This window comes from Hemicordylus capensis, chromosome 6 (assembly GCF_027244095.1).
Source record: "Hemicordylus capensis ecotype Gifberg chromosome 6, rHemCap1.1.pri, whole genome shotgun sequence".
Classification (NCBI taxonomy): Eukaryota; Metazoa; Chordata; class Lepidosauria; order Squamata; family Cordylidae; genus Hemicordylus; species Hemicordylus capensis.
In genome coordinates this window covers 14,895,186-14,918,144 of record NC_069662.1, presented here as the reverse complement: position 1 = coordinate 14,918,144, position 22,959 = coordinate 14,895,186, and the positions used below count along the sequence as shown (strand labels likewise).

The window sequence follows — 22,959 nt, the reverse complement described above, 5'->3', positions numbered from 1 at the left end:
TTTTTTTTAATTAAACCAGCAAACTACCAAATCATACAGTACGTTACCAAAGCACAATTATATACAAAGTGGTTGTTTGTACATCATATATCTACAAAGATTTACACACAAGGATTTGGTGACCCACAGGGTTATAAAGTATATGCAGGCAGTACTGTAACTCAGGGATGGGGGATTACAAGGCACATCAGGTAATCAGGGGGGTTACGCCCAGCGTCCATTTCCATAATTTGTCCCCTTGCTGTTTAGAAGAGATACTCTTGTCTTTTTGCACATAACCATACAAACTTTTCCAGAAGAGATTTACTGTCTCATCCACGTGAACCTCTCGGTCGCGTCTTCCCTCCCTATTCCTGTGCAGGAGCATTGCATAAATGACATACAAGTTTACTAACCTGATTACGAGAAGGGGGACATTCCAATTCCCTAGTATGAGGGCACCTGTTCTGTCCCGTTTTATTGAAGGTTTCTTTCTGGGACCTTGAAAAGAGGTTCTGTCACTCAAACCCGAGGTTAGTTCTTCCCAAGTCTGTTTTTCCAAATCAGGCCACTCTAACAACTTGCTTACTCCCTGCCACACTCTTTTGGCTATCACACACTCTCTTAAGAAATGTGAGTGGGTTTCCCTGAATGTTTTGCCTAGCTCACTAGCTATCTGTTTGCAGGTGATTTTAGGACACTCTTGCTGGTCCTCTGGGAGCCATGGCTTAGCCGCATTAAGCGTTAGTACTTGGTGGTATAAACGCCACCTTGTTTCCCATAAATGGAAAGGGACCTTTTTCTCCTTAAAGAGAGTGATAGGGTGATCGGGTTGCAACAAGTATTGTGAAGTGCGGTGTTTGTAGCGTTTACGTTCTAAATCAGGTTTTTAAAAACCCACTTCTAGAATCTCTCCATAAATTGTTTTCCTTAGCTGCTTAACTGAGGAGGATCTTTTAAATAGATCCGGTTCAACCTTCCATTTTTAAAAGTGTGAATAACAAATCTCTCAGGTAGTCCGGGTGTTCTCTTTTTAATACTTGTGTGATATTACCATTGAACGATCCTTTCCCCCACCATGCTATGCCCCATGCTGACTTTCACCAAGATAGAGCGAAAAGCATAACCCAGGTTTTTTGCAGGAGGTTGGACATATCATGGACATTCACGAAAATCCAGTTTGCAAAACTGTAAGACATGAATTCAGTTACAAAATAGGGTTGCAGGGCAGGTAGGGCTAGGCCTCCCCACTCAGCCTCCTTAAATGCTACCGCACGGGCCAAAGGGAAGGACGCTGTGCGCAATACTAGATGGAAGACCTGGCTTTCAACCCTCTGAAGGAGATAGAGCGGAGGAGGGTAGACTACCGCCAGGTTATGCACCGGGGGTATCAGGTAAGTCCGGATGTAAACCACTTTCTGGTACATGGCAAGGCTCCATTTGTTCCACGTGGTGATTTTAAGCATTACTTTTTCTTCCCAATCTGTCCAATTTTCCACCCAGACTTTTTCCTTAATCCCATATTCAATCCCCAAAATGTTTACTGTATCAATCCACTTCAGTTTGGACTCTGGGTAGTGGTGTGCATGGTTCGGTTCGGGGCCATTAAAAAAGCCTCCGGACCGGTCCGGAATTCTGGCGGTCCGGAAGGGCGGGGGAGTGTTGCTTTAAGGGGGGGTAGTACTCCCCCCCCCGCCGCTCTTTCCCCTCCGGCGCTGGTGCTTTTAAAAACCTTCTTGGGGAGGCAGAGTTCCTCCCTGCCGCCCCTGCCCCCGTCATTGTCCTTCTAAGCCTTAAACGAGAAGAGCTGGCGGCGTGCATGTGCCCTTCGCAGCGCACGTGCTCATCTCCGCTGTTGGCGCACGCGCACAGTGCGATGTATGCAGCGTGCGCCAGCGGCAAAGATGAGCATGCGTGCCGCGAAGGGCGCATGCGTGCCGCCAGCTCTTCTAGTTTAAGGCTTAGAAGGACAACGACGGGAGCAGGGGCGGCAGGGAGGAACTCTGCCGCCCCAAGAAGGTTTTTAAAAGCACCAGCGCCGGAGGGGGAAGAGCGGGCGGGGGGGAAGTACTACCACCACCCCCTTAAAGCGACACTCCCCCCAGTGCCGGACCACCCTTCTGTGGTTCCGTGCACATCCCTCACTCTGGGGCCCCTTTGCTTTTACATTCAGAGATGGGTATTGACCGGGGATGATGGGAGTTGTAGCTCAAACACAGCTGGAGGGCTGAAGTTGTGCAGCCCTGTTCCAGAGGCTTAGCTCAGGGAGAGTCCCAAATCCTAAAGAAAGACAACTCTAGCAATTTTTAAAAATTAAAAAAACAAACAAACAAACAGCTGCAGGCTAGCAGTTCTCATCCCAGTATCAAGATTAAAGAAAAAGGAAATATTGTGCCCTCGAGTCAGTGTCAACTCTTGGTGACCACAGAGCCATGTGGTTTTCTAAGTAGAATACAGGAGGGGTCTACTATTGCCTCCTCCCGCACAGTATGAGAGGACGCCTTTCAGCACCTCCCTATATTGCTGCGGCCCGATATAGGTGTTCCCCATAGTCTGGGAAACATACCAGCAGGGATTCGAACTGACAGCCTCTTGCCCCCTAGGCAAGTTACTTCCCCGCTGCGCCTTTATCACACAGAGTAGATTTTGCTCAGAGAAAATTTTGCAGATTTTCCTGTCCCCAAATACAGGATAGAGCTTCCAGCCCCTGAACTTCTTTGGTTTCAAACTGGTTATTTTGACATTCATTTTGAAGTGTGTGCGTGTTTGTAAAGATGGATTTGTATCCTGCCTTTCTGTTCTTCGCATTATGTGAAGATCCAGGTCCCTTGAGAAGTCCATAATGCTGGGGAAAGTTGAAGGAAAGAGAAGAAGAGGACGATGGCCAGCAGCAAGGTGGATGGACTCGATTAGGACAGCAATGAATGCACCACTGAGAGACCTTCAAGGCCAAGTTGGAGACAGATCATCCTGGAGAGAATTTATCTATGTGGTCGCTGAGAGTCGACACCGACTTAATCAATCAATCTTTCTGTTCTTTGGAACACTGAAAGCAGCATATCCAGCAATTATACTGATAAAAATAAATGCAATTGTTTTGAAAGAAACACAGAACAGCCATAGAGAGGCAAATAATCAGTAAAGCTAACAATTAAGCAAATCTAAACTAATCATCTTACAAGCCAGTCAGCAGCCAGAAATATCCAGCAAGTTATTTGGTAAGCAGTAATTGCCTTGAAAATTGCCTTTAAAGCTTGGAAAAGCAGGATTTACTTGTTTTGAAATACATAGAATTAAGGAGAATGACAAAGCCATATGACTCAGTGGCCTATCAGCATGTGTCCCTTAAATACTTCTCACTGACTAAAACCAATAGAAATGAGGTATGCAAATAAACCCCAAGAGTAAACAGCATTGATTGGTGCCCTTATTACTGGTAAACACCTAGATCGGGCAGCAGCGATATAGGAAGATGCTGAAAGGCATCCTCTCATATTGCGTGGGAGATGGCAATGGTAACCCCCTCCTGTCTTCTACTAAAAGAAAACCACAGGGCTCGGTGGTCACCAGGAGTCGAAACCGACGCAACGGCACACTTTCCCTTTAAGATGTGTTCATTCATTCAACACAGCCAAGACCCCACAAGGATGTGGTCACTCAGCTGGCCAAAGAATCCAAGCATGCACAGCGCGTGCAATGTGGGTGTAAAAACCTCTTACCTTTGTCCAGGTGCCGCATGCTTTCATCCAGATGCAGATCAAAGACACGCACTTCCAAGAGGTCTGGTTCCTCTTCTAGAAGCAGCTGGACCAAATGCTTCCCCAGAAATCCACAGCCGCCAGTCACAAGATAGATTTGGTGTTTCCTTGCTAACCCCATTTGTCCTGGATGGAGGAAGGCAGAAGGAGGGTCAGGATGATGGAGGAAGAACCTGGAGAGGCACGCTGACCGTGGGAGGACGACCAGACAGAGAGATGCTGGGAACTAAGGCTCCTGGGCATTTTTCACACAGCAGGCTTTACTATGAGTTTGAAGTTGCCCCAAAAACCAGACCCCAAAAGTGGATTAAAACCCCGGATATGAAACTGGGCCACATGTGCAATTAAAAACCTGAATTGTGTGTGCAGTGCTCCCTGATAGCTGGCAGGGACTTTGGGGTAAATCTGGCCAATGTGTGAACACACACCCTCTATTCTGGAAGAGATGTGAGCTAAAAGCCGTGTGTGAAAAATTCCCTGGCGGCAGTGCGGAAGGAGGATATTTCCAGAGCACCCAGGAGGACTAGGCTAGGAGTTCTTCTTAAAGCAGAAGAGAGGAACAGGCAGTGCCCTCTGGCTTGTATAATAATGACAGACAAGGCATGTGAAGGGTGGGGAGTGGAAGGCAAACAAAAAGGGAAGAGATACCAGATGAGATAGTGCCCCTTGGAATGTGATGACTCCTTCCCAACAGGCTCATGGCTGTTAGCATGAATCAAAACAAAGGTGAGTGGTTATTTACATTAGCAGTTTCTTTCTAGGGACTGTGTCCAAGTAGCCAAAGAAAAAACCATACCCTTTTGAGCAGCCATTGAAATGCACAGAGATGCCTGGGGGAGACTGAGCAGTGATCAGGACCCCCACCCCACCCCACGTCACGAGAGCCAGCATGGTGTAGTGGTTAGAGTGCTGGACTAGGACCAGGGAGACCCGAGTTCAAATCTCCATTCAGCCATAAAACTAGCTGGGTAACTCTGGGTCAGTCACTTCTCTCTCAGCCTAACCTACTTCACAGGGTTGTTGTGAAAGAGAAACTCAAGTATGCAGTACACCGCTCTGGGCTCCTTGGAGGAAGAGCGGGATATAAATGTAAAAATACATACATACAAAAAATACATACAAATGTACACAGTTGCTATGCCCCGTGGAATTTCGGGTTTCACCCGGATTTTTAACATCTCACCCAGATTGCTTAGCATTCACCTGGATTTCAGCTTTCATTAAATAAATTTTTAAAAAGAAAAAGAAAAGCTAAGCTCTGGCCTTTGTAGAAGCAGTGTTATGGAGCAAAACGTGCAGTCACTATTCTGCTCAAAAATTATTTTCAAGCCAATTTACTTCATATGCAAATTACACACTCCGATTTGGAAAGCTAGACTATGGTACGATAACCCTGAGGGCCCTCCAAAGCCCTGAGATGCTCCCAGCTCCTCCCCTCCTCTCGATCACTGTTTTGGTACTGCATCGCATATATTGTTTCAATAGCCTTAACAATGACCTTGTGAGGCAGGACGGTTATTCCCCCCTCCCTCAGAGTACAAGCTGCACAATTGCCAATCAGAACCATCAGCGGCCCTACAACCAACAACAGGCCCACAGAGGAGGACACCATCACCTCCAAAATGGGAAGCACAGTTCTCAAACCACGTTGTTGAAAAGTGGTATATAAATATTCATAGTAGTCGTCGCATGTTTATTTTTCTCCTGGTCCAACCCGCAACACTCCTAGGAGCCAAGTAAGGCAATTCCAAAACTAACTATCCCCAATTTTGGAGGGTTTTGCGGGGATCAGTGACAGCATGAAAACAAAAGGCATGTAAGAGTTAAGAAAGAGAAAATCCATCCCCCAGTTTCAGTCCAGCTTTATATTCCCAGCTAAACTCCTGGGCATTTGATAGCTACATGACAGGCAAGAATCAGGACAGGACCCCAGCCAAGAGAGGTGAGGTGGGTGATAACCCTGAATGGGGCAGCAGAATTTGGGATCCGAGATTTCTGGGTTTTGTTCATGGTCATGGTGGAGAAGGCTGTATGATGAAACCACCACCCAGTGGCTAATTAGCTTTTGATCTCAGCCCAGCCCAAATCTCACAGAGTATCAGGTGAAATAACTCTTCTAACTCTGGCATGAGGATACATTGAGAGAAGGACAGTTATATAGCAAAACAAATACCTTCCTTTCCTACTTCCAGTATTCCTTATTCAGACTGCTGAATGTTAAGGTGTGATTACGGTTCATATCAGAAAAAGAGAAAGCAGTTTTAAAAGGAAGCCTTGAAGGGGATAAAAATTATGTTCATAATAGTTTGGGAGCAAATGTATGGCATGAACAATGGTGAGAATTATCATTCTGTATGCTGCAAGCTAGCCACAGACAGGAGGACTACAGATAATCACAGACGCAGAGCAGAGAACAGGCCGTTGATAAGTTGATAGGTGCTTTTAGGAGAGGGTGTGACAGATGCAGGAGGACTTGATGTGTGAGCAGCACTGTAAGATATTCCCTTCAGGGGATGGAGTCGCTCTGGGAAGAGCATCTAGGTTCCAAGTTCCCTCCCTGGCTTATCCAAGATAGGGCTGAGAGAGATTCCTGCCTGAAACCTTGGAGAAGCCGCTGCCAGTCTGTGAAGATAATACTGAGCTAGATAGACCAATTGTCTGACTCAGTATATGGCAGCTTCCTATGTTCCTATGCAAATGGCAGGTTCAGATGTAGCATGGAGTTCGGAATGAATCCTTGGGTCACACAGTAATCTTTAGCCTCCAGGATGGTTCTGTTCTCCCTTCCCATGGCAGATAAGAAGAGGATGAACTCTGCTTCTAATTACATCTTAGAGCAAGTCACTATCTCTTGTTGTGTCTGAACTAAGTGTTCTTGCTTTCTGTGTGCCAGAGTTGCAAAACAAAGCAGGATCTGAAACCGGGATGTGACCTTGCGAGGTAGGCCAATATTAGCTAGAACAAACCAGGGTACAGATGGACCAGTAAACCACATTTACAACTTGCATCCTGTGCCCATTCACTTGGGAGGATGTCCCACTGCATTCAGTTCAGCCTTACTCACTGGTAAGTATCAAGGGCATACTAGCTGCAATTAAACAAGTTGGGACAGATATCCCTGGGCGCTAAGGGGGGTAGAGTGTTGTGTGGGATGTATGAGATATTAGTGGCATATAGGAGCGAGAGAAAGGACATGCCAAGGAGGTTTCATTTTTCATCAGGTCCTTACAGCTCTTCAGCAGCAAAGACACAGTAGAGAAGCTGGTGGGCGGGGGGGCATCTTCACTTCTTGTCCCAGGGCCCAATTCAACCTTGCTATGCCCCTGGTAAGTATGCATAGACATTGCAGTCTTGGGATTATTTCAGTGGGACTCACACATCTTATAAGTTATACATGTTGTATGACTTAAATGGAGGAGAACTTCCATATTCGCGTGGGTTCCGTTCTCCGCTGCTACTGTGGAGACAGAAACTGCAAATATAGAGGCATTGGGATCGCGGGGGATAGGTTCCCGGAGGTTGAGAAGATGTTCCAGGAGTGGGGGGGGGGAATGGCCCTAAAAAATGCAAGCCTACCTTGATCTGAGGGTCCTCAGCAGCACAGCAATGTCCCCCAAGAGCAAAAAAGCAGCCAAAAATTGTGGAGTTTTGCCCTTTTTCTTGCAAAAAGAGAAATTTTGAGGGTCCAGCAACCCCTGGCCCATGGATATGTGAAAATTAACCGCTTTGTTGCAGTATGTACATGTGTATGGATATATAGCGATATCGAGAGCACGTGCCAATTCCCCAACTGCAGATACGCAAAACTGCAGGTTTGCCAACCTGATCTTGGCCAGGGGCGTAACTACCATTAGGCAAGGGGAAGCGGCTGCCTGGGGGCCCCCACACCTCGAGGGGCCCCCCAGAGGCAAGTCACATGGGAAGTGAGTGTGTGTGTATCATTTTAAAATTTTGTCTCTGGGCCCACTCCAGCCTCGTTACGCCCCTGATCTTGGCCAATGTATAATGTGCCTGAATAAGGCAAGAACAAAGATAACATCCCACTGAAATTCAACACCTGTATTTACCCAAGTGCAAGACCACTCTAAATTTAAGTAAAAGTCAGTGTCGACTCTTGGTAACTACAGAGCCATGTGGTTTTCTTTGGTAGAATACAGGAGGGGTTTACCATTGCCACCTCTCATGCAGTATGAGATGATGCCTTTCAACATCTTCCTTTATCGCTGCTGCCCAATATAGGTGATCCCCATAGTCTAGGGAACATACCAGCAGGGATTCGAAACGGCAGCCTCTTGCTCGCTAGGCAAGTTACTTCCCTGCTGCGCCATTAAGACAAGCCCCTTAAAAAATAGAAGTTAAATACAGGTTATACCTGTAATTACCCAAAAGGAAGACTCCTCTGAATTTAAGATGACCCCCTGGTTTCTAACATCAGACAACTTGGAAAAAACCTAGTCTTGGATTCAGGAAAGTACAGTAATGTAAAAACTACCAGTTATAAACAATTTCCAGACATCATCAGTGCTGGCAGCAAACTTAGTCTAAATCCATTAAAGCCCAGACCTGTGAAGTCATAGCGGATATCACCAAAAGGAAACTTTCTGTATCTAAAACAAGCAGAGACAAAAAGAAGATAAACTCACTTATTCAGTAGCTAGCCAGCCATAAACTTGAATCACCTTCTGGTTAGAAGTTGTTAAATAAATTGTGGGGCGAGAAAGGAAGTTGAGAAACTTCAAATACCTGAGCTGGCCAACACAGAAGGGTGACTTTCAAATGGGTTCCCCTTTTTGTGAAGCACTTTCTGAACCTTTCTTATGCATTCAGAATATATGTAGGCCAAACCCATGGATGGGAAGCAGGAAACAGTGTGGCTGCAGTAGCCACACTGTACCACCGTAGCCCCCACACAATGGAGGGAGTTATGAGATCCTGAGTTCCTATGCACAGTAGCAGAATGGAAAGGAGTCCTGCATTATCAGAAATAAGACGATTCATTTCCTTCAGTGTTAAAAGATGACATCACAATCAGATGTGTGTGTAGCTGGAGCCAGAACAAACAGTGCAGGTGCCGCGGGCATAGTCCTGCTTCCCCATCCATGGGTTTGGCCTACATATATTCTGAACGCAAACAAAGGTTAGGAAAGTGTTTCACAAAAGGGGAAACACTGCTGTGTTGGCCAACTCAGGTTTCTCAGTTTCCTCTTCCTCCCTCTCCTCTTGCCCCACAATTTACACTGAGATGATCAGGTAAGGCTACAGCACCTGAGGCTTTTTAGTATGGAAAAGAGGAGACTATGGGGAGATATGATAGAGAGGTATAATATTTTGCACGAAGTAGAGAGTGGACAGAAATTTTTTTCTCCCTCTCTCACAGCACTAGAACCAGGGTTCATATCCCATGAAGCTGATGGCCGTGAAATTTAGGACCAACGAAAGGAAGTACTTTTTCTACACAGCGCATAATTAATCTGTGGAATTCTCTGTGATGGGATGTGTTGATGGCCACTCGTTTGGACAGCTTTAAAAGGGGCTTAGACAAATTCGTGGAGGACTAGTCTATCAATGGCTATTAGTCTGGCGGCCATAGGCCAGCTCCAGCCTCAGAGGCAAGATGCCTCTGAATACCAGTTGCAGGGGAGCAGGCACACTCTCGCCTGTGGGCTTCTCAGAGGCATCTGGTGGTCCACTGTGGGAAACAGGATGCTGGACTAGATGGGCCTTGGGCCTGATCCAGCAGGGCTGTTCTTATGACTAAAAACATCTTGTGGCACCTTAAAGGGTCAGCCAGCATTACATGGGCACAGGACACTGGCCAACATTTAGACCAGGCCTGTTCAACTTAGGCCCCCCAGATGTTTTTGGACTACAACTCCCATAATCCCCAGCCACAGTAGCCAATAGCCAAGGATTATGGGAGTTGTAGGCCAACATCTGCAGGAGGGCCGAAGTTGAGCAGGCCTGATCTAGACTAATGGATGTGTGAAAAATGTGTATATATAGTATCTTACTGTGAACAATTGTATTGACTTAGCAATGAGTTAATGCGGAAGGAGAGGAACCCAGTTCCCATTTTCTATTGTTACTCACAGTACTGCCTAACAGTGCAATTCTAAGTAAACCCTGCTAAGTTCAATGGGGCTTACTCCCAGGAAAGGGCACAGAGGATCACAGCCTTACTATACACAATGGCTAGGATACTGACTTAGTCCTACTCAGGAGACCCATTGAAATAGTGGAATTTAAGTTTGTCACGAGTAAAGGTCCCATTATTTCAATGGGTCTACTCCAGGTAGGACCAAGTCAAGATTCCTGCCAATTGGTTCAAAATTGGTGTTAAAAATACCCCCACTTTTTTTAGTATGTAAAAAAGGCAAAAGAAAATTAACCAGAAGTCATAGGGCCACATTTTATAGCTTATGAGAATACCTTTCTAATCACACCTTAGGCAACCAGACTGGCCAAACACTGAGACAATGAGGCCATGATGGATAGCCTTATTGATGATATCATCACAGCCAAGCGCCATGCAGGCAAGAGCGACTCCATGGTAATTCTTCATCCAGAGAGGTTTTCAAATCAGCTAAAGCCACCCATAAACATTTCTCGCAAACTTTGGCACAAAATAGTGTTTTGGCACATTATGCTGCTGGACTGTCAACATGCTGGACGAGAAAATGGAGTTATGAGCACTTGGATCATGGAGGGAATGCAGTCAAGCAGCTACGAGCAGGAATCTGCAGCCAGTGAGCTATGTGCAGGAATCAAGTCTATATATCACATCCTCCCACCTCCATTCAGTCTGCTGTCCAGTTAGTTGGTGGGTGCCTTTTCAGCCCATTAACTATTTCTCTTCTACGCATATATCAAGCAAATCAATAAACACTGAAACTTAATTGTTAAAAAGGAATGATTTCAGCAGAGGGGCCTCTTAGAGATCAACACTTCCTCCTTAGACGGCTTCTTTCTCTGAACTGGAAAGTGGATGCAAGACACTTACGTCCAACAGTCGCCATTTTGGACATTTGTCTTTGGACACGAAATAAGAACTTTATTGGTTTAACCTGACACAAGCCGCTTTAGTTCTGTCCTCTCCAGTATTTTCTCTGAAAGCTACATCTGGGTTGTGTCGTTTTTGCTGCCGTGCTGTTTATATGGGTTTATACTGTTGTTGTTTCCTCTGGTCTTGCTTAGTCTGTCAAGTTAGTTCTGGATATCTGAAGGGTGCAGTATCAAATATGTTAAAGATGTGATTCATCCTGTGCTGAACCCACACTGAATACCTAACATGGAATGCCTAATAAGAGCCACACAGAGTATATTGCGCTCTCATAATTACCAGCAGTTTTGGTACAGGAAATTCTGGCAGAGTGTGTGTGGGTGGGTGGGGAGAAGTGGGTACAGTCCATACAGGAGGAGATGAAAGGATTATTCCAGATACAGTTGGAAGCATAACCAGTTAAAGCAACATTAACTTCCTCTGAAACAGCAAATACTGGGAAAACAAGTCACAAGGTTATACCACATTCTGCACCAAGAAGAAACAAACATTCTATAGCAGGGCTGTACAATTTTGGTCCTCCAGCTGTTGGACTACAACTCCCATCATCCTTGACTACTGGCCACTGTGGCTGTGGATTATGAGAGTTGTAGCCCAACAACAGGAAGTCAAATTCCATGGCAGGGATCATTAGGAAGGAGACTGAAAATAAAAATGCTATAATTATAATGCCCTTATACAAATCTATAAGGTCACATTTGGAGACTGTGCAAAATTCTGGTCACCGTAACTGGAAACAATATAGAAGAGGGCAACCAAGATGACCAGGGGCCTTCGTTCTGAGGCAAGGCTACACAACACCTAGGGCTTTTTAACTTACGGGGGGGGGGAAGTCGACTAAGGGGAGACATGATAGAGCTCTATCAAATTAAGCATGGTGTGGAGAGAGTGGAGAGAGAAATTTGTCTCCTGCTCTCACAACACTAGATCATGAGACTCATTGCCAGAAAATTTAGGACTGGAAGTATACAAGTGGAAGTATTTCCCCCAAACAATGCATAATTAGTCGATGGAATTCCCTGCTACAAGATGTGGCAATGGTCACCAACTTGGGCAACTTTAAAAGGGCCTTAGACAAATTCATGGAGGACAGGTCTATCCATGGCTACTGGTCCTGATGGCGATAGGCTACCTCCAGGTTCAAAAGCAGGATGCCTCTGAATACCAGGTGCAACAGCAGGAGAGAGGGGATGCCCTCAGCTCTTGTCTGTGGGCTTCCCAGAGGCATTTGGTATGCCATTGTGAGAAACAGCATACTGGACTAGATAGGCCTTAGGCCTGATCCAGCAGGGCTGTTTTTATGTTCTTAACAGCTGCGGGGTCAAAGTTGGGTAGCTGTGTTCTGCAGTGTGTAAATAATTTTACAAATTAAGCCACTTTGGTAATTGTTCTCTGAACGGCTTAAGTTACAACACAACATTAAAACGTGAGATAAAAAACACACAACAGATAACAGACAAAAGTGGGGGGGGGGAAATACAGAACACAACACAGAACAATTTAGAAGACATTAAAAAAAAAAAACAGATCCAAATTTAAAAGGCCTGAGTGAAGAAAAAGATCTTCACCTGGCATCTAAAAGAACAAAGACAAACCTCACTGTGGAGGCTATTCCATAAATGGGGTGCAACAACCGAAAAGGCCCACTCCCCAATAGCCACTCGGCTCACCTCGTTTGGCAAGAGCACTTGGAAGAGGAGGGCCTTCAAAGATCTTAAGGTCCAGGTTGGGACATATGGGGCAAGGTGCTCTCTCAAGTAGCCTGGTCCCAAGCCTTTTAGGGCTTTAAAGGTCAACACTAGCACTTTGAATTCAGCCCGGAAATGGACTGGGAGCCAGTGCAGCTGATGAAGTACTGGCGTAATGTGCTCAAAATGGTGTTAGAGGTTGTTGATTTTTACCCACAATAGGTCAAAATCGGCAGAGCACTAAGGAATGAGCACACACTCCAGTTACAGAGTAGGTAGCAGAGGATGGTTTGGATACTGCAGCTATTTAGAGAAAACACATGGAGATCCTTGTGTGACTAAACACTAAACATTTATTGGTTAAATACACTTAGATAGGAAAGACCTATCCCTAATCTAAAGGACTACATAGTGGATAGGTAAGGAGAGAGAGAGATGTTTCCATCTGCTCTCTAGGAGGAAAGGAAGGATTATGACGCAGCACAGGAAGTGCTGCAGAGTCAGTTCAGGGGTCATAGAGTAGGGACAGATAGGGAGACCCGGACTCACTGTCTCTACTCCCAATGCCCCTAGTGGTCATTAGGACAGTTGGTGCAAAAGGTCGATGCACTGGAAGTTCATCTCCAACAAATGGCCAGTCCCAGTTAATAATTAAGAAACTTGAACATCACATACCAACAAAGAGAGAGAGAGAGGGGTTAATCATACCCAAACAGGCACTAGCTTTCAACAACTGAAGAGTACTCCTAACCGACCAAGAGAGACCTACAAACATAACTGCTCATGTTACTGCTGTGCTAAGAGCAATGCTTTAGAATTCTCACTTCTAACAAAACCATCTATTCCAGTACGTATAGCAATTCCAAACCCAATAAGAATTCCCAGTTTTGCCTACATTTTTGCTTCCGTGCACGAAGCAATTTGCAGCGAAGCTTCTCCAAATGACCCCCTTGCCCTTCTCCAAGTCTTTTTATCCCTGTTGTGATTAGTAAGCCAACAATAATTACTTGACATTTATTCTGGCCAGGCTTAAGCGTCTCTATAAATACATCCATGTGTTCGGCATGATCCATGCACTGCTGGATCAGAAACAAGAGATGTTCATTGTGAAGGAAGCCCCCCCCCCCGGAGTTTAGGCAGTTTAACTCACTCACCCCTGCTCCAGTGAAGCATCTGGTAATCACTGCCACCACTCTCTGCTTCTAGAGAAAACTCAGTCTGGGTCTGGGCCAGTTCCCTTCAAGGATCCCCTCTATCTTTACAGAGCGGAAGCCAGGAGTGGTTCACCCCATTCATGTAAATTTCCTTTTAAAAGTAGCTCAGCCAATCAGTCAGCTGGTGGGGAGCAGCAACTCCTGAGTCTCTGAGCACGCACCTCTGTGCGTATGTGTGTGTGTGCGCACACACACACACACACACACACACACACACGGTGAGATTCTTTGCTCTAAAACAGGGTTTCTTCACCTTGGGCCCCCAGTGGTTGTTGGACAACTCCCAGAATCCCCAGTTACAAAGGCCATGTCTGGGGATTCTGGGAGTTGTAGTCCAAGAACATCTGGGGACCCAAGGTTAAGAAAGCCCGCTCTAAAAGATTACTTGATTATTTTTTAGGAACCAAGATAGACAGGGGGATAGGTAATGTAAAGTGTGTCGTCGAGTCAGTGTTTACTCCTGGCAACCACAGAGCCTGTGGTTGGCTTTGGTAGAATACAGGAGGGGTTTACCATTGCCATCCCCCGCGCAGTATGAGATGATGCCTTTCAACATCTTCCTATATTGCTGCTGCCCGATATAGGTGTTCCCCATGGCCTGGGAAACATACCAGCGGGGATTCAAACGGGCAACCTCTGGCTTGCTAGTCAAGCCATTTCCCCACTGCGCCATTAGGTGGCTCAGGGGAAAAGGTAGGCGCTAGTAAAAGAAAGCAAAAGTCATTTCTAGCTCCTAACACATTCTAAAGTCTAAGCAAAGCACTTACATATCTCGGTGATGGGTGGTCCAGCAAGTAGATGGAAAGTAGCTGACCTCTTAACAAATGCAAAACACTTTAAAAAGAGTTTCTTAGGTGAAGCCCCTGGAGGGGCAGAGAGCCCTTCCATCAATCAGAAGCAGACCACGAGGGCCCAGGTTGACACCTCCTTGGCCAGTTAGGTGAGGGGGCCCTGGTGGGTAGAAGTGACTGAGAGACTGTCCAAAGTGTTTTCAGCTACGCTTGCCCCAGGATAGGGGGAATGCAGTGTCCATTTCTCCTGTGTAAGTGGTGCAGGGCTGGTCCTGTGGATGCTGTAGACGTGGGGTTCTCGCTTCCAGGATAATGGAGGCTAACTCCCATCATGAACCCGGTTCCTTCACATTCATCACCTGGGCCTGTGTCCAGGAGATGTGACCGTTCCAGCTCAACCCTCTGAAACTTCCTGTCTGATCACTTCCTCCCTTGATATTGGTTTTGGTGCAAATTGTTGATTTGAACACTCCATCCATACTCTCACACACACAGATATTATTTATATTGGAGCAACTTTGTACATTTGCAGAAATGGAACATTACTAGTCTTGGTTAGGGTTTTAAAAAAACAACAAAAGAAAAACAGGCCTCTCTCTTCATTGCTGTAAGGCACTAAGCATGCTAGAAAAGAAAAGCATTTTAAGTAGGATTTCTGCCATTGTTATGGATCTAGTTATTCTGCTTTACATTTTATTATGTATCTGTCTATCATATTTATAGACTGCCTGATGGAATATATAGCATGGAATTCCAGCCTGCTTATACAATACAGATCTTCCTCTCAGATTACGCCACCCTTGCTCTCCCTTAAGGCTTACTCTAAGCTGTAAGGGGTAGCAGGTGTGAAAGGGTGGAGTAATCACCAACACAATATTGCTCACCATGCCTCTTTGAAACCTCAGCCCAGCCCCACCGACCACCATGAATGTCCTTTTTGGCTGGGGGTGATGGCAGCTCTAGCCAGACAACATCTGGGGACCCACCTGAGAACTCCTGGGTCAGCCTGTGTTAGTCCGCCATCTGCCTGGTTGAAGTCGATGGGACCAGGCCTCAGTGATTATGATGCCAAGGAGTCATCATACAGAGTAGAATCCATATTGGAGAGATGGAATACAACAGGAGAAGCCGTCTTGGACTGTCCCTGCAGCCACCTGCCCCCTCATGTTTGTGGAGGAGGGAACAGTGGAGGGGGTCTCTTGGTTGAGAGCGTCACTCCACCCCCCACCCCACAAAGCTATGGGCACACAGGGAGCTTTCCAGACTAGCTGCTCATTTTAATGCCTCCGTTCAGGCAAGTTGCATTCGAGCCATAAACAGCAGGGGGCACAGTCTCGCAGCAACTAACAACCCCCCCAAACAGCAGCTTTTTCACGCCAGATATACGAGGTCCTTGCTCTATATCACAGCAATTAAATTCGCAACAAGGCATTGGAAATGCGAACGGCACCCTACTGTCCGCGTAGGAAGCACATTTCCCTGATACGTCCTGACCCCGTTGTAGGGTCTAGTCTGGAAAGCACTCTTGGGATCTTGGCAAGTGGCAGTGAACTCTTCCAAGGGTCTTGGGTCCAGCAGTTGCCCAGTGATCCCAATCCACAGCTCTGGTCCTATTGATAACACCCCTCTGTATCCCATACCGAAAAAGCTTAAGTATGTGTGTAACTTCATTTCCTCATATTCTCCTTGCCTTGACTCTCGCATTTTCTGTTTCTCCCTTTGTTGCTACCACAAAAGTAGATTGTCAGCAATTTGGAGCAGGACTTGACATTTTGGCCTGACTAAAATCCACAAAAGCACCATGTACAGCTGCTGGGACATGAGTAAATAAATAAAAACAGAGAGAGAACTCTTCCATAAAGGAAAAAGCATGAAGCTATTATATACAGATGACCATGCATGACTCAGCAGGGGAGTAAGGGAGAGGTTTCCTGAATTTCTTCTCAACCAGCCAAATACTTTATATATTTAGAAGCAATCAGAAGAAAAATGAAAGTATTTCTAGAATTCTCTGAATAATGGTCTCTGATGGTCTCTTCTTTGGATGACTTTTGACTGACAATTGACATTAAAGATTATTTTCTGGTGCCATTTGTGTGGCCGGACTGGGATTTTGTAATGGAAGCATAAACCTCCTGCTAATTCTTTTGTCATCTCAGAGAGACATCTCCACTGCAGCTTTTAAATCTACAAGTTGTACACTGCAATGTTTAATTAATCTAATTTAAAACATTATGATTGCCTAAAAAGATGCCCCTGATGGATTGGTTAGTAGTGTTTGGTTTTTTTAAAAAAAAGGTTTTTAAGGTTAAGGTTTTTAAAGACACAAAAACTGCAGGTGGCAATCTTCATTTTGAAAGAGACATTCTGCAAGAGAAGGATTTCCACCCTTGGGACCCCAGATGTTGCTGGACTACAACTCCCATCATCCACAGGAGCCAATAGGAATTGTAGACCAACAACCTCTGGGGACCCAAGGGTGGAATCCCTGCTCTAAGGCAAGGGAGAACAGAATAACTCTTTTGAAACAGTGGCAACACAAGTGTACATTTTTTCTTAAGAATTATTATTATTTTCTTATACAGAAATTTAATCAACTACAATTCCTACGAGTCTACTACTACTAGTCTAGTGACAGTCCTAGCATGTTGAAATTAAAACTTATTCTATTGATCACTTGATAGTGACTCTGTTAAAGCAGCGTTTTTCAATAACTATGCTTTGGGGGACACCTCCAAAGCTTATCAGAAGGTTCTTCATGAAGAGATCAGCAGTCTAGAGTCCTAGAGATCCAAGTAGTAATTTATTCCAGCTTTAATGAAAATTTTGATGGGAGATGTAATTATGTGACCACATGACATGAATGGATGCTGCATACTTTCTGAGCACCATCTAATGATAATCCATGAAAAAGTGTCTCTTCCCAATACTGCTTGTAATGGGCTCTTCTAGGCAGCCATAAAGAGCGCTTTGAAAGGAACTTGCAGATTAAGTGAAAGGCGAGAGTTTACTTAGCATCTGCACTTATTTGCGGACAAGCTTCAGCTCTTCCAGCATGACCCCATGTACAGGTCACACAGCAAACAGGGGGGCTTGGATGGTTTCCACAGCACCCCGGACGGTTTCCTTGCTAGCTCTTGCTGCTTCTGATTAACCTGCCACTTTTCATTACTACCTTTCTGACACAGAGGGAGAAGAGTGGGTTAATCACCAAGGCTGTCCTGGAAAACCCAACATTTGTCTCTGAGAATGTGTAGATGCTAAATAAGCTCCACCTTTCAACTTAGCGGCACAGCAGGGAAGTGCCTGACTAACAAGCAGAAGGTTGCCGGTTCGAATCCCCACTGTCCTAGTACTGTGGTTTTGAGTAAACTCCATGCACTCTGGAGCAAAGTGACTCTCCTGATTTTCCCTTTCAGCTTTCTTTTCACCATACTCCTCATTTTAGAGAAGTTTCCTCTCCTGAAATTCAAAGCGTCTGTGTTAGACTTCCTTGGTGATTCTCTCCCCACATGTATGCTGAATTTGATGGCACTATAGTCACTGTTCCCTAAAGGGTCGATGGCACTGACATCACGCACCAGGTCCTGGGTGCCACTCAGAATTAAGTCCAAGGTTGCCTTCTCTCTGGTCGGTTCCAAGACCAACTGTTCTAGGGCACAGTCATTCAGCGTATGTAGAAATTTGACCTCTTTGTCATGACCTGACTGTGAATTTACCCAGTCTATGTGTGCGTAATTGGTCACCCATGATTACAGCCCTGCCTCTCCTTGACGCCTGCCTAATTTCCTGCTGCAACTCCCAGTCACTGTCAGCGTTTTGATCAAGAGTGCGATAGCACGTCCCAGTAGCATGTTCCCTTTCTGGCCTTGTATTGTCACCCACAGGGTTTCTGTGGAGAACTCCGTCCACCTAGGTTTTCTAGTGTGTTAGATTCTATCCCTTCTTTAACATACAGTGCTACCCCTCTTCCAAGGCGGGCGCCCCTCCCTGTCCTTTCTATAGAGTTTATATCCAGGGATAACAGTGTCCCACTGGTTCTCACTGTTCCACCATGTTTCTGTTGTGCCCACTATATCTATTTCTTCATTAGCAACCAAATACTCCAGCGCACCCATCTTGGCACGGAGGCTTCTGGCATTGGCATATAAGCACCTATACGCTGAATCTCTCACCTGATGTACGCTATCTTTCATTTCACTCTTTGACCAGCTGGCACAGTCTCCCGTCTGCTCTTTATGCGGTACTGCTCTGTCCCCTTCTGTTTTATCTGAATCCTTTGCACCCTCGCACTTTAAAGGATGGTTTTTGCCGAACGGGATACTGCCCAGCTCCTTTCGGCTGTTCCCCAGGAGTCATTTTAAAAGCTGTTCTGCAACCTTTTTGATTTTAAGCGCCAGCAGTCTGGTTCCATCTTGGTTCAAGTGCAGCCCGTCCCTTTTGTACAGGCCTTGCTTACCCCAAAATGTATCCCAGTGCCTAACAAATCTAAACCCCTCCTCCCGGCACCAATGTCTCATCCAAGCATTGAAACCCCTCAGCTCTGCCTGTCTCACTGTACCTGCGCGTGGAACAGGTAGCATTTCTGAGAATGCTACCTTGTGGGTCCTGGACTTCAATATGCTACCTATCAGCCTAAATTTGGCTTCCAGGACCTCCCAACTACATTTCCCCACATCGTTGGTGCCAACGTGCACCACGACAGCTGTCTCCTCCCCAGCACTGCCTAAGAGCCTATCTAGACACTGTGTGATGTCCGCAACCTTCGCACCAGGCAGGCAAGTCACCGTGTGGTCAACATGTGGGTCACAAACCCATCTCTCTATACCTCTAATGATTGAATCACCCACTACAAGGAGGCCCCCACCCACCAGAGGAATATCCCCTGTGCGAAAGGATATGGGCTCATCATTCATGGAAGGGGTCCCTTCTAAAGGAGCATTTCCCTCTTCCTCAGACCGATGTCCTCCTTGCCCGAGACCCTCATTCTTCCTGACAGCAGAGGAGCCATCAGCCCTGGAGAAGGATGTTTCTATCACATCCCTGAAGGTCTCATCCACATGCCTCTCTGTCTCTCTGAGCTTCTCCAGATCTGCCAACTTGGTCTCAAGGGAACGAACTTGCTCCCTGAGAGCCAGGAGCTCCGTGCACAGAGCACACAACCATGACTTCTGCCCATGGGGCAAATAGTCATACATGTGGCACTCTGTGCAATACACTGGGAAGTGCCCCCTCCCCTGCTGGCCTTCTGTCTTCATACTGTTTTTGTTGGCTATTTACAGTATTTAGAGATAGCTTATTAGAAGGATAAGTCTCAGCTGTAATGATCAGGTATTTACTGTCCAAGCAGCCTTTCCCAAGAATATGAGGATGTTCTCTTCTCCACCAGTCTCCTTGTGATCACTGGGGCTTGTTACAGGCTCCCATGCACACTTCCTGCTAAACTCCTGCAAAACTCCTATGTCCTGTTCGCTATGCTCTGTTTGCTATGCTCTGGGCCCTACACCTCTTATGCAGAGAGTAGTCTTCCAACTGATACAGGATGTGAGTCAAAGGAATGTGGGGCCTCCCACAGCCCTAACTGACTCCACCTCCTCCAGGCAGGGATAATCAACAAACACCAGAGTTACCTAACCCTTGCAAATTCTAACCCTTGCAGGGACAAACAAACACCAGAGTTACCTAACCCTTTCAAACTCTAACCCTTGCAATTACAAACCCACACACAGAGACTAGGACTTATCCCTTAAAGAGAAAACAGCCCTTGAAAATCTCCCCTCCTCCTGTTAGTTGGTTTGAAGAGGGGGAGGGCTAGATGCTTAGAAAAGCTTGCTCAACCCCCCAAGATGAGTCTGCTTTTCACAGAGTAGTCTTCCAACTGCTCTGTAATGTACCAAGTTCCTCTACAGACAAGACCATGTAGGAAGTTCCCTGTATAAATAAAGTCTGAAAATCCACTGCTTTAAAACTTCTGTAATAAAAAGCTGCTTGGGCTTTACTCACTGACTGGTATAAAACTCCTAGATGAAGCCACAAAATATAGAAACATGCCTTTTTTGCAAGTAGGTTCCAGACCTTGCCCAGACTAAGAAAAAACCCCACAAGTTCTAGTAAGAACTAATCTGCCTACTTTCCCTTCCCACTATCCCTACAGCTGGACTAAATTTGGTCCAAATTGGTTAAGCAGCTCACAAGTTAGCCCACTTGCATCTCAAATGCTTATGCATCTGCCATCTTGAATTGGGGTGGATAACATCATTACAAACGATGCATTTGAGGTGCCCCTATGTGTCTACAACTGTACCAAATTGGTTCCCACTAGCACCTCAAATGTTCACATATCTGCCATCTTGAATGGAGTGGATGTCATCATTACAAACTACACCATTGAGATGTCTCTCACTACAACTGTACCAAATTTAATTCAAATCGGTTGGACAATCCACAAGTTAGCTCACTTGCACCTCAAATGTCCACACACCCACCATCTTGAGTCATGGTGGATTACATCACCGTAAACGACACCATTGAGGTGTCCCTACAACTGTACCCGATTTGGTTCATATTGGTCCAGGCACTGCAAAGTTGATAGAGGGGGACACACACAGAATGCTGGGCGATCTCATAAGCCTACTGGAAAGAAAGCTAAAAAAATCCAAAACCCTGGAAAAATTAATTACTTTCCCAGAAAATTAAAGAACTGTCCCATTGAAAAGCATGGAGAATTAAAACCTATAGAGCTAGGAAAAGCCTAGTCAGAGAGATAAGACATCCATTGGTTTGCAAACTGCAAGCTTTTTTACTAGCATATTTGTAAGGCAAACAGCTGATAGCCTTAAGGCATGTCAGTTTGTGTGGAGCTAGCCTCCTAACCCTTAGTGTTCCTACACAGCTCTTGCTGATCGTCTTCCACTAATTAAACATTCTCCTCTCAGAATGCATCTGGTGGGCCACATTGGCATTTGGTGAGTCATTTGTGTGAAACAAGATGCTGGGCTAGTTAGGCCTTGAGCCTGATCCAGCAGGGCTGTTCTTGTGTAGAACATCTGGAGACTGGGTGTTTTTTGGTGGGGTGAAGAATGAACGTTTTGTGGTGGGGTGAAGAATGAACTTGGTGCTCTTGAACTTGGTTTTAAACAAATATTTCCAGAGACAGCTATACATCCTCAAAAATGGTACCAAGCTGTACGGACACTAGAAGAGTAGAGAACCTTGAGATATTTCCTTGTGACTGCAAAACAGTCAGGAGCTATACAAGATCGGAAACAAGGAAGGAGAAAGGAGGATTAAAGAATTTGAATATAGACTCAATGATCTGGGGAGGGGCAGCGATCATTGGCTCTTCTCAGGGACACTGCAGAATGTTTACAGGAATGACCACATGAGACTTGGGGGCACTAGGGTGGTGAAGCCACCGGCTCAGATTGGCTGGCCTGCTGTGATGTCACAGGACTTTTATGAACGTTCTAGAAGTTGAGTTAAAAGACTCCGAAGCCACACAGGATAGCTTTGGCACAGGATGTTGTCTGGCACTGGTGAATTGGGGTGCCAGCCAAGACTCAGGGCCAAAGGGCACAGCTGAGTCCTGAAGCCCTGGTAGAAAATATGGTGGCCCAAGGAACACTCCAAGTCACGGCCTCAAAACCCTTGTGGAAGCTGACCTTAGCAGTGGCAACACTGAGCACTCTTTGGCAGCTGCCATCTTCCGCTTTCTCTAGTGCATTGCCCCATTGTTGCACCCCAGTGGCACAAAGGCGGGGGGGGGGGGCAACCAGCACAATTGCCCTGCTGCCCCACCAGAGAGGCCTGCAAAGGTACTTGTCTAAGGGGAATGAATTTCATGCTTTGTATTTTAAACAACACTAAATGTGTCCAAAGGCAGCGGCACACCCTCAGGCACCAAGCGTGGTCCTGGGCTGTACAAAAGCCACATGAGTGGGTAATCCTGAGATACCCCCATGTGATTGCAAAGCAATCAGGGGTTATACAGGGTCAGAAAACAAGGAAGGAAAAACGTTAGCTGTCCGTTTATGAAGGATTAGAGCAGCCCTGGACACATTTGCTTTCGATTGAGGAGCCTGCCTAGCTGAGCCCCCCACCCCACACACACCCCGCCAAATGGCACGAGGGGAAAGTTGCCAGTTCAGCTGGGACTAAAGCCTCCTACTGACTGCAGGCACAGGAAGGGCTGCATGTGGCAGGCTGGACAACAGAGCAGGAAGTGGCCCAAAGGGGCAAGGAAGCTGCAGGGTGACTGGAGGAAGGGGCAGAGGAGGTCGTGGGCTGGGCAACGAGAACTCGAGGAAGGAGGAGACACATTGGAAAGAGGAGGGGGAGGTCCCTGTGCCAGCAGAAGTTAAAGATAGTCAGCGTGGTCTAGCGGTTAGAGTGTTGGAAGAGGACCAGGGGGACCTGCGTTCAAATCCCTGTTCAGCCATGAAACTCTGGACAGTCACTTACCTCTCAGCC

At 46.1% G+C, this 22,959-nt stretch overlaps 1 protein-coding gene across 2 annotated transcripts in view; it reads right to left on the bottom strand.

The window, feature by feature from the left end:
* Positions 1-22,959, bottom strand: part of HSD3B7 (hydroxy-delta-5-steroid dehydrogenase, 3 beta- and steroid delta-isomerase 7) — a 65,113-nt gene that overhangs the window by 28,888 nt on the left and 13,266 nt on the right. For both annotated transcript variants that reach the window (XM_053263595.1, XM_053263596.1), the window contains exon 2: positions 3,699-3,863. In XM_053263595.1, the coding sequence (XP_053119570.1) occupies positions 3,699-3,858 (160 nt within the window). In that variant the 5' untranslated portion in view covers positions 3,859-3,863. The remainder of the gene's footprint in view (positions 1-3,698; positions 3,864-22,959) is intronic.